At 43.4% G+C, this 12,404-nt stretch overlaps 1 protein-coding gene across 1 annotated transcript in view; it reads right to left on the bottom strand.

Annotated features, from left to right (window-relative positions):
• Positions 1-11,985, bottom strand: part of CMC1 (C-X9-C motif containing 1) — a 49,807-nt gene extending 37,822 nt beyond the window's left edge. Inside the window, exon 1 of the mRNA XM_004603841.2 lies at positions 11,763-11,985. Coding sequence (XP_004603898.2) covers positions 11,763-11,781 — 19 coding nt within the window. The 5' untranslated portion in view covers positions 11,782-11,985. The remainder of the gene's footprint in view (positions 1-11,762) is intronic.
• Between the last annotated feature and the right edge of the window lie 419 nt (positions 11,986-12,404).

The raw sequence follows: 12,404 nt of genomic DNA, 5'->3' as shown, positions 1-12,404 counted from the left end.
CTACAAATACAAACTATAATGAGAAATTTTTATTGAGCACATATTCCATGGAGTCCAGTCCTGAAGTCCAGTCCAAATAATATCTGTAGACTAAAACATCATTATTTCCTTTTCGAAATAACTCATACTAACGACTTTTATCAATATGAAGATCTAAGGAGAGAGAAAGAGCCAAGAAAGAGTTACATGAGTAGTTTCTCTGTGGATCAATTAAAGGAACCTAAGGGAAAAAAAGAACTGTGTGATAGAAAAAGGAGAACTTCTACAGAAACAGAGCATGTGAGGTTTCTGCACATTTTACACACCAGTCACAACTACTCTAAGTTATGGTAGACTAGAATTTACCTTCTGAGAATCACCCCCTCCCTTTAATTCCTAGATAATCCAGGAAAAACAAAGGGGTGGGTGTTACCAGGGAATAAAAAAAACAGGAATCTCTCTTTTTTTTTAATTTTAAATTTTTTTATTTTTTTGTAGTGAGTCACAGTGAGGGCAGAGTTACAGATTCACACCTTTTCATGCTTGTTTTTCCCTCATGCAATGTTCAAGAGCCCATCCCTCCACCAGTGCCCATTCTCCACCACTTATGAACCCAGTATCCCTCCCACCCCCTCATCCCATCCCCCACCCCACCCCGCCTCTGTGGCAGGGCATTCCAATTTGTTCTCTCTCTCTCCTTTGGGGTGTTGTGGTTTGCAGTAGGGGCACTGAGTGGCCATCGTGTTCAGTCTCTAGTCTACTTTCAACACGCATCTCCCTCCCCGCGCAGGATCTCAATCACATTTTACTTGGTGTTCCCTTCTCTATCTGGGACGACTTTCCCCCAGCGTGTGAGGCCAGCTATGGAGTCAACCTCCTGGCATTATATACTACTATTCTTGGGTATTAGTCTCCTGTTGTTTTATACTCCACAGATGAGTGCAATCTTTCTATGCCTGTCCCTCTTCTTTCTGGCTCATTTCACTTATCGTGATACTTTCCATGTTGATCCACTTATATGCAAAGTTCATGACTTCATTTTTTCTAACAGCTGCATAGTATTCCATTGTATAGATGCACCAAAGTTTCTTTAACCAGTCATCTGTTCTCGGGCACTCGGTTTTTTTCCACAGTGCCGCAATGGCTGGTAGTAACAGACAGAAGGAAGAAAGCATATCCTCAGAGACTGTCCCCAGAAGAAAACCGATGTCTAAAATGGGGGGCTGCTCCATGCTCTAAAGCAGGGGCAGGAGACTTTTTTTTCTGCCAAGGGCATTTAAAACATCATCTGTGGGCCATACTATGCAGGCAGATGGGCCATGGGGAGCCTAAGAGAAGCATTTGTGTCTGTCTCATCTTGCAGCAGGGCTAGATCACATGACTTTTCAAAATTTAAAGAGCCTTACTGGCCAGGCAGTTCCTCCTTCAGCCCTCAGCAACAAAAATGGAGAGCAAGAGACTTTCCTGAAGGAAACCAAAACATTCATGGTTGAAATGGCTCAGTAGGAACCAAGCAAGCTATCACTTCTGCTGCCTTCAGATTGTGCATAAGTCAGGGAGTTCCCCAGTATCTAGTCATATCTAGGAAGACCAGAAACTCATCAACTTTTCCCAGTATTAGATGGTTCCTGATAACCTCTGGCCATAGACAGCTATGAAATTGTAAAAAACTAAAGGCTCGCCGTGGACTGCAACAGGACGGCTGGTGGTCAAGGAAAGGTGAAGGAAGGATGAGGACCCAAGGAAAGGTGAAGGAAGGATGAGGACCCAGCTGGTTGCTGAATCGTTACTGTTTATTCAATCTTTAAACTTCCATCTCCCGCACTCGCACAAGCAGCTCCGGCCTCTCTCTGGATCTACTGTGCTCTTTCTCTAGTCTCTCCTTCCCCATGTGTCTCTCTCGGAACCCCTTTTAGCTCATGGTGCAATACATTGACAGTTACCAAAGGCACCAAAAGATCTTACAGGAAGAACATTGAGGCAACATTATTCTCTTGTATCTGCAGGCCAGTAATCTAGGCCTCCGGAAAGAAGATATAAAACCAAAACCGAAGCCTTCCTTGGGCTGAAAAGCACTCGGATTTACATACCAAAGACTGGGCTGAGCTGCCACATGAAATCTACATTGTCAATTACAAACTAGGCAGCACCTGAAATCTAAATCCCAAACACTAGGCTGGGCCAAAGCCTGGAATCTACAATGTAACAATTCAAGCTTAAAAGGTTCAATAACAATAGCAGAACACCTATTCTCTCTTTCAGCAGGACCCATCAATGATGAAATCCCATGGTTGTGTTTCTCCTCTCCTTGTCCAACAAACATATGAGTTTTGTATGGGCATAGCAAGAGACGCATTAAACTTTTAGAATTGCTCTCCTGGGGTCATCTCAATCTCAGACTACAGTGCCCAGGCCAGATTAGTCTTTCCTATCCCTAGCAGGGTCCTAGTCTCGTCATTACTTTAAGATGCATGACAGCACTTGTCCATGATCAGACTCTTAACTTATAGTTAAGAATGAGGCACTTTGGCCAGGCCCATCTCGATGCCAGGTAGCACATAACTTACCGCTTGCCCTGGGTCCGTCTCGTCCCCCGTTGGGACCCTGTCTTTTAGAGGACTAGGAACTGAGGGCAACCAAGGCTACAGTCAAAAAAGCAAATGTCCAGGAATTAATAATATTCAAGGCCAATTAAATGTCTTTCTTTGTCCATACAAAAAGGACTTGCTCTGAATAAACTATGCAAAGGACTCAAGGAGAAGAGAAAGACATTATTTACAAGTCAACAGAACACTAAGAAGCTACAAATAAACAGAGGGATGGGAGCACTGTGACGGGAGTAACCCAATAAACCTAAACCACCTGAAGCTATGTAATCCTACAATGAAATGATACAGTAGTTGCAGAAAGGATCTTAAAAAAAAAATCATGGTAAGGGAAAAAAAAGAATATCAGCAACGAATGAGCAAAAGAATTGTCTAAATCTGTTGAAGGGCTACACAGTGAGATTAAATAGTGATTAATCAAGAAGTAACTAACTGTTGCAAGGAAACAAGCCACAGAATGTCTATGCTTCAATAGGTTTGCCTATACACAAAAAACCTGACTTGGAGAACTCAGTGAGACTCACGTGGGGATTACAATGGAACATACAACTGGAAATAAAACCCTTCAACAAGAGAGTGGATTAAACAATGGCTCAAATGATGACTTACTTGTCAACAATAGAATGGGTTCCTAACATACAAAAGCAGGAACTTGCACAGGGCATTCACAGGATATTCTTAAGATGGCACAATGTGAAAAAAATTACTGGTTACCAGTAGTTAGAAGGGAAGAAACGGTGTAACTATTAGGGGGTAACAGGAGGGATTTTCTTTGTGGCAACAGAACAATTCTATAATTTATGCTGACCATGGTGAGTTATTCAAGCCATACTACGTAACAATAAAATATACAACTATATAAGCACTATACACATGATACAAGTGCATGTAAAAAAGTGCATATAAATACTGGTAAGATTCAATAAGTTATTTACTAAGTTTATCAGCATCAGACTAATGCATATCTCGTTTTCTTAGTGACAATGAATTATAGCAATGTCCTAACCAGTTTTTCATGTCTCTCTGCATAGCGCCCTTTTCAGATACTTTTTTATCTGGTCCCAGGGAAGTGTGAATGTCACAGATATGTTTTCTATCATATAGTACACATAGAACAGTGTTTTACACATTAAAAGAATAATCTAATGGGGTGATTTTCCTCTCCCCATAACAATTTTTTCTTCGTTGAAGCAATAGTCACACGAGCACAAGTTGCCAAAGATATGATACTTAGGGACCGCAGAAAAGGTGTATGAAAACTGCTGTTTTGTAGTTTGAGTTATTAAACTATTTCAAAATAAGGTTATAAGAAAACAATTTTAAGTTATGTATGATAGAGGAAGTGATCCTAGCCAAAACATCATAAAGAGAAGAACAAATACATTTGCCTTACATTACCTGATTTCAATTACAGGTAATTGAACTTACTAGTAATTGTCCTATTACAAAGCTACAAAATAGCAGCCATACTAGTTTGATACAATAATTAGAATACTTCCACGTATATACAGTGTTACCATTTTGACAAATTAACTAAAGCTAGTCAATGAAGAAATACAAGCATGGTGTATCTGGATAAACTGTAGCACTGTCATCCTGTTATTCATCCATTTGCCGTTGTTTTTGGCATATCGAATACCCCATGGGTAGCTTTCCAGGCTCTGCTGTGAGGGCAGGTTACTCTCAGTAGCTAGTTGGGCTCTCTGAGAGGGACGAAATTGAACTCGTGTCCGCCACGTGCAAGGCAAATGTCCTACCTGCTGTGCTATCTTTCCTCCCTATCACAAAATAAATCCCCAAAGTCAACTTGCCACAAACCTCAGTGTAAAAAATGGAAACTTTGAAACAGAAATCTTCAATCACTAAAACAGGCAGACTTCTCAGAGATGACAAAGACATCAAAGAAAAAAGGTAATATATTTTACATCCTCATGAATAAAATTTACTATTCAGGGGCTGGAGTGATAGCACAGTGGGTAGGGCGTTTGCCTTGCACGCGGCCGACCCGGGTTCAAATCCCAGCATCCCATATGGTCCCCTGAGCACCGCCAGGGGTGATTCCTGAATGCATGAGCCAGGAGTGACCCCTGTGCATTGCTGGGTGTGACCCAAAAAGAAAAAAAAAATTTACTATTCATTAAGCCACAGACCAAGAGAAACTACTCACTTAAAGCTGTATCAAACTGTTCATATATTTTACATATATGTTGGACTCAAAATCATATTTTTTACAGAACCATGTGTCAATAACAAAAAATACGAACTAACAAAATGGGGTAGAGGGGTTGAATAGACTAACCAAAAAATATATACAAATTGTAAAAACATATATGAAGCCGTACTAAAAATTCATTAGTCATTAAGAAATGCAAATTAAGCCCATGATATCATTTCACACCACCAGAATGACTAAAGTTAAAAACACTGACAACATCAAATGTTGCGGAGAATGTGGAGCAACTGGTGGGAGTGTGAAATGAAAAACTTCTCTAGGAAACTGCTTGCTAATTTATAAAACTAAATATACCCCCAACCTATTTTCCACTCTGAGGAATTAACCTACCCAAGATAGGTAAATGAAAATGTATACCTATAAAACATGTACAAGTTTATTTATGGAAGCATTATTCAAAATATTTTGAATAGTATTTTGAATAGTAACAAACTGAAAAAACCTAAATGCCCAATTGAGAAATAACAAGAAAACAGCTACTAATATACTCAACATGAATGAATCTCAAAAATTCTGTTGGAAGGCTTGAGCAATAATACAGTGGGCAGAGTGCTTGCCTTGCATTTGGCCAAACTGGGTTGGATACCAGGCATCCATTATGGCCCCTGAAACCCTGCCAATAGTAATCCCTGAGTGCAGAGCCAGGAGTAAGTCCCGAGTACTGGGTATGGCCTAAAAACCAAAACAAAAACAAATTGCTGTGTATTATCCTATTGTTATGATAGCACACCATACACTATTAATTATTAAGACAGCTATGATTTTATACATATTTGTTATTAAGCACCTCAACAGTACAAATATTATAAATACAGCATTTCTAATTTCATGAAATTAAAGTGATTCTCTCAATATCATGTGGGGCACATGTTATACACATTTGCACAAGAGCCTGCAAGAAAAAAAAATCAAATTTTGAGTTTGCAGTGATATAGGCGCATGAATTTATACTGAAATAAAGAATCAGAATAACACCACCAAGAAAATTTCCAAAGCTCTAACTTCCCGACATTCTATCATCACCTGAAAGTCAATTTTCACCTTTTTCATCGGCTGAATTTGTTAGCTCAGATTTTGCTTTGAGGCACACGTGTTCCTGCAATATGGGCAGCACTAGATTACAAGGCTACTGACAACCGCACTTCCTATGAATCCACAAAAAGAACAGAAAGCTAATCAGAATCTAACAGAATCTTCCCATGTAAAGAAGTGAAAGAATAAGGTACACCTTTCTAATAATGAGAATGTTCGAACTAATTTGGTTCTTATATGGAAACCCCTCTCTCTCTTTTTTTTTTAAGTTTTATAGTTATTTGCTCCTAAAGATACTCCCATGCTATCTTAATTTTTCCAGCCTGTACCTCTACCTTAACTCCCTTGTCCCTTTCCTTTTAACTCTATCATCCTGGTAAGAAGGTCTAAGGTCTGGCCAGAATGTCTTTTTCATCATAGGACTAAGATCTCTGTCCTGTAAAACAGTGTTTTTTAACTTTTTTTTTTTTTTTTAAATCATGGCCCTTTTCCAACCTTGTTTCCTTCTTGTGGCCCTCTATCCTACTGATTTGAGCCCTAGCCTTGTAGCATGGCTCATGTCACTAAGAAAACAAGGAAATATGCATTAGTCTGATGCTGATAAACTAACTTATTGAATCTTTTAAATTTCTCCTCAGCTACTTTTTCTGAGTCTTTTAGACTCTAGATCTTGCTCTTTGCATTCAAATAAAAAGAGAAAATAATGAAATGTTGAAGAATGCTGTCATTACTTCTACAGTTAACAAAAAGAAATATAAATCTGTGTATATCTCACAGTAGAGATGTTACTGTGCCTGCTCAAGCAAATCGATGAACAACGAGTTGACAGTGCTCCAGTGCTATAATATTAAGTACAGGGGTTGAAGAGTTAGTATAGTGGGTAAGGTGCTTGTCTTGCACATGCCTGATCCTGGTTCTATTCCAGGCACCATATACTGTTCTCTGAGAACTTTCATCAATGATCTTTGAGAGCAGAGCTAGCTAGGAGTAAGCCCTGAGTACAGCTGGGTATCACTGTATCACTGTCATGCCGCTAATCAATTTTTCTTGAGTGGGCACCAGTAATGTCTCCATTCATCCTAGCCCTGAGATTTTAACAGCCTCTCTTTACTCGTTCTTCCCAAAGGTGCTACATTAGAAACTCTTTCAGGAGGCTGGAGCAATAGTACAGCAGGTAGGGCGTTTGCCTTGCATGCGGCCAACCGAGATTCAATTCCCAGCATCCCATATAGTCCCCTGAGCACTGCCACCAGTGATTCCTGAGTGTAGAGCCAGGAGTCAGCCCTGAGCATCGTCGGGTGTGACCCAAACCCCCCCACCAAAAAAAAAAAAAAAACAGAAGCTCTTTCAGGGAAGGGGAATGAGACCCATCACTGTTATTGCATTTGGCATATCAAATACGCCACAGGGAGCTTGCCAGGCTCTGCCATGCAGGCAGGATGTTCTCAGTACCTTGCCGGGTTCTCTGAGAGGGGGGACTATGCTATAAGTGGCCTTGCGGCCCTGAATGCAGCCGCGCACTTCCGGGAGCATTTTTTTGTTTTGTTGTTTTTAAATTTTATTGAATCACCGTGAGATAGTTACAAGCTTTCATGTTTGGGTTACAATCACACAATGATCAAACACCCACCCTCCACCAGTGCACATTCCCCACCACCAATATATCTGGTATACATTCCTCCTCCCCCTTTCTTAGCCTCTCCCTGCCTCCATGGCAGACAATATTCCCCATACTCTCTCTCTACTTTTGGGCATTATGACTTGCAACAAAGACACTGAGAGGTCATCATGTTTGGTCCATTATCTACTTTCGGCAGCATCTCCTATCTTAACTGATTCCTCCAACCATCATTTTCTTAGTGATCCCTTCTCTATTCCATCTGCCTTCACCCCTCCACTCATGAAGCGTTGTTTTATAGTCTCTGGATCTTGGTCGTTGATGGGATTACACGGCGCCAGGGGCAGTTTGTGGCGGTCTCTTGCCCCCACGCCTGGCTGTCTCCACCGGGGCCCCTGGAAGCAGGGCAGGTTGAGTTTCCTTCCCCACCCCAACCGAAGTCCCGGCAGCTGAAGACCTCCTGAACCCAGCCACAGCCATGCTCAATGCCCCTCTCTACACGTTCAGATGAGCCTCACACATGAAGGAACCAGCAGAGGAACCCAGGTGTACAGAACCCAGGGCTGAGATCTCCAAGCCTGCTCGGATCGGGACTAGGCCTCATCCACCCAGAACCCCCATTTTTCAGTAGCTTGGCAGACACACCCTAAGACTATGTTTAAAAAAGTAAATCAAGTCATTTCTCGTTTCCCATGGGTGGGGAACACACAACTTGGTTTAACTGTTTATAATTACTATAGCTTAGTTTTATGTCTGGGCCACACCCGGTGAGGTGCTGGGTTTACTGTGCATGTGCACTCTCTGCTCAGGGATCACTCCTGGTGGTGCTGGGAACCAGAATGGGGTCCCCCTTGAGCAATAGGACAGAGGGTATAGCATTTACTTTGACCATGCGGCCGACCTGGTATGAAAAAAAAATTTTTTTAAGTATATAAAGTATGCAACCTGAATATAGTTATAGGGTTTGGAGTTTCATGGAAGAAACTGGGGGGTTGGGGGAGACTGACACCCATCGGTGCTCAGGGTTTACTCCTGGCTCTGTTCGCAGGGATCACCCCTGGTAGTACTCTGTGGGTACTATGAGGAGCTGAGGTTACCATGCAAGGAATGCAACTTATGCCCTGTATTGTCTCAACTCCTGGGGTCAGAGCTTTTTGAGGGAAAAAATAAAATGGATCCAACACAGTGAGTTCAATTCAGCTGCCAAATGTCTAAATTTGCATAATATCAATATATGCAATAATGAACCAATTTTTACTGAAGATAGGGCACAGTAAAAATCTCATTTGCATAACTCCTCTCAGGTAGTTGGAAACACCTCTGCTCAGTGAGGTCACATCTACCTCGAAAAAGCAGTCTGCTTCAAATCACAACAAAAAAAGAGACTGGAAACAAAATACATAAATGTCTTCAATCCATTAGTATTAAAAAACTTAGACACATGGGGAAATTTAGGATATAAAATGTCCTATTGAGTAAACTCTACTTTCTTACTCCATTGCAATCCTTGCTTCCCTCCTCCTTCTGTCAAAATGCCCAAAGATCATACTGTTAGATTAGACTATCCAACCCAATGCCTGATGTAAAAGCCTAGAAATGATGCCTCCCTCACTCCCACTTATAGCACTTATTCAGTGCAACTGCAGGTCCTGTCAATTTCCCCTACAAAACTTATCAAGTAGTCAACTCCATGGCCTAATATCATCCAAGACCAAGATACTGACAAAATTGCCTGAATTATACTGCCTCCCCACCCCCAAGAACCCCAATTTGTGAATTACAAAGTAATAAAGCTATTCATAGTTCAGGGTTGAGTTTCAGGAGTAAAATGTTCAAATACCAATCCCTTCACCAGTGTCTACTTCTCTTTGCCAACGTTCCTTTTCCCTCCTGCCCTATAGCCCGCCTCTATGGCAGACACTGTTTTCTTTCCTCTAGGAACTGTGGTTTACAGTACTTTTGCAGATACGTATCCGTTTACCTCCTTTCAGCACTAAGTCTTTTTCCAAAGTGACCAATGCCCTTTGACTACTGTTGTGCTTTTCCTCTCTCTGGCCTCCTCCCAATGCCCCAGTGGCAAGCCTCTAACTTAAGATTAGTTCTCATTCTCTTTATTTCTATTGCCTTTGGGCATTTGTTATTCTCCAACTATGTTTCTTTATATCCTGCACTAGAAGATCATTCAGTGTCTCTCCTTTTCCCTCTAAGTAACTTTGCCCAACACCATACTCCCCAGACCCATTCAAGTAGCAAATTACAATGACTTCCTCTTTGATTAGTCATATTATAAAAATTTCCTGGCTCTCCTCTATCAGCACTGCAGTCAAGGTAGCAAAGATAGGAATTATTTAATAGTACAAGCTGTTAAAAGGGGCTTGTACTATTTAATAATTCCCATCTTCGCCGCCTTGTACAAAGGTAGCAAAGATAGTAATTTGCCGCTCGTACATCAAGGAAGTCCAAATTCTTATTTATGACAGCCATCAAAGCCTTGCAGCTTCTTGCTCCTGTGTACTTTTCCATCACCTAACTCCTCCACATCTTGCCCCATCCAGTATTTCCCTTTTCGTTTCCATTGTCTAGCACACTCAGTGCCTATTTCTTCAGGGGACTGCTGCTGCCTGTTGTTATCTCTTCAGATTCCAACTCAAAAGGATCTTACTCAGAGAATTCTTCATAGGACTACCGAAGCAAAGTAGTTTCCTCTTCATCACCAACCACATGACAGGTCCTTCTTTTCTTCCATAATAATCACAATTTGTCTAAGTATATGCATGTTTTTTTTTAAGCACTAGAATAAGACATGCTATATTCAATAAAATATGAGCATTTGATAGTTATACCAAGAGATGGTATGGCCTACACTATTCAGCCAGAAATGAAATGATCTGTTTCCAAACACTTGACTCTATAAGCAACTAGATTGGGCTAGTGCATGCTGTAAGATTAACAGGACTGTAAGAAAACAGGAAAGAAAAAAGTAAAGGTAACTATTAAATATTTTGCTTATATTTCATTGTTGTCAAATTTCAAAACTACAGCTACATGAAAGCCATTCACCTGCACCGCTCATCTGTAATCTGAGGTTACTCTGAACAGGTCTTCCAGCTCAGACAGAAATACTAGAGTTATATGGGCCTCAATTTACTTGCCAACCTGACCTTTCCTGATCTATACTTTCACTCTCCTCATACCCTCTCAATCAAATCGGAACCTAACATCACACCATGCAAGATAGTGCCTACCCATCTGCTCATTCTGCCATCTCCTATCCAAATCCCACCACTGGAATCCCAACTCTCCAAAGCCCAGATCAACCAAGAACCTCTTCAAAGCCTCATGCAATCAGCAGGTCCCAAACTCGTGTGATCACTTTTGTGTTCCCGAAATCCCTCTATGCTTCATATTGGGAGTGTGTCCTAATCTTCCCAGTTTAGATGTTCTAATCCCTAAAATAGAGAGATTCCACACGCCACGTAAGGGTTGTCTGGATGACTGTAAACTGAATTCAGCTTAATTATAAAGTGTTCCCGAAATGCATTATCTGTCCACTACACAAAGTCTGTGATTCTGGAGGGTAGATGTTTTCGTTTCTAAATCTCCCAAAGTCTGAAGCCATTTCACCTCCCAATTCCTTGAGCTTTCATATCCATAAAATGAAGGACTGGGACGAGACCAATTATAGGTGCTCCACAAAACCAGTGTCTGACTTCTTTTTTCTTTTAATATAAATCGCCTAAAGTTTAAAACACGCCACAGGTGGCAGCTAAAGGGGAGAAATTCATGGGCAGCTGAAACCGCAGATGTTAGTAGGGTGGACGCTTCAACGTTTAAAATAACACTGACCAAGCCTCTGGGTGTCCTTTCCATAGAAACGTGACTTTTGCCTCCGGGCATGAGGCCTGTGGAATAGCTGGGCACGTTGGTAACTAGAGAGTCTGCGCTCCAGTGGGGACAAGGGAATGGCAATGCGGAGAGGATCGGGTGCAGGAAGGAGGAGAACGTGTGTAAGCCACGCAGGGGCCCAAGTAAGTTTACCTGAAACGCGCACCCTGGCCCCAGGCTCTAACCCCAGAGGGGCACGAGATGACTTAAGACCACAGCAAAGCGCTGGGGTCGGCCAGAAACCCGAAAGGTCGCCGGCCGCGGGGGAGCGGGCGCCTGCGGAAGCGGTGCGACCTCAGAGCTCGGCTCCTCTCCCACACCGGCCCCCTGCTCGCAGGCCCCGCGGTTACGAGACCCGGCCCAGCCTCCTCCGCAACCCCCGCTCGCCAGCCCACCCCCCGCCCCGTACCTGCGGGGTCTAGGGCCATCACCGCGAACGCAGGGGTATGGGCCCGCTGGGCCGCTCCCTAGCAGGGGGGGCGGGAAGAGGAGGAGCCTGGTTTAAACTGCACGAGCCCGGAGTTTCCCGCGGGAAGAGGAAGACAGGAGGAGAAGGCGGTGGCGAGGGAGGAGCGCGGTGCCCTTCGCCCCGCGAGGCGGACCCTACCCGCTTCCTGCCCCTACTCGATACTTCCGGCCCCTGCAAGGCGCCTGCGCTACCTCTAGCCCCGCCCCCGAACTCTCCCCTTAGCCCCGCCTCCGAGTCCTCCCCTGGCCCCGCCCCCGAGCTCTGCCATTCGCGAGTACGGGCCGAGATTTGGGGAGGGGGCGTGGCTGCGCCCGCCGTGGGGGCGGGGCCTGCTTGGGCGCGCGCAGCCTGGCTCTCCGCGCGGCGCGAGCTCTGGGGAACTGCAGCCTGGCTTTCGGCTGTGATGCCGAGGGCTCTGGGACTGCGCCTCACTGGGCGACCCGCTCCTGGCGTGCCTTCGGAGGACCCGAGGGAGCAGCCTGCCCTTTCAAATGACCGTCACCGACGTTCACTCCTAAGTGTCGACTTCCTGGCCGCTAGGTTCCCGCCACCGTTCTAAATACTAGGGGGAAGGCACCTAGA

The sequence above is a fragment of the Sorex araneus genome, chromosome 4 (genome assembly GCF_027595985.1).
Source record: "Sorex araneus isolate mSorAra2 chromosome 4, mSorAra2.pri, whole genome shotgun sequence".
Taxonomy (NCBI): domain Eukaryota; kingdom Metazoa; phylum Chordata; class Mammalia; order Eulipotyphla; family Soricidae; genus Sorex; species Sorex araneus.
The sequence above is the reverse complement of the archived record's forward strand: the minus strand, read 5'-3'. Positions and strand labels throughout refer to the sequence as shown.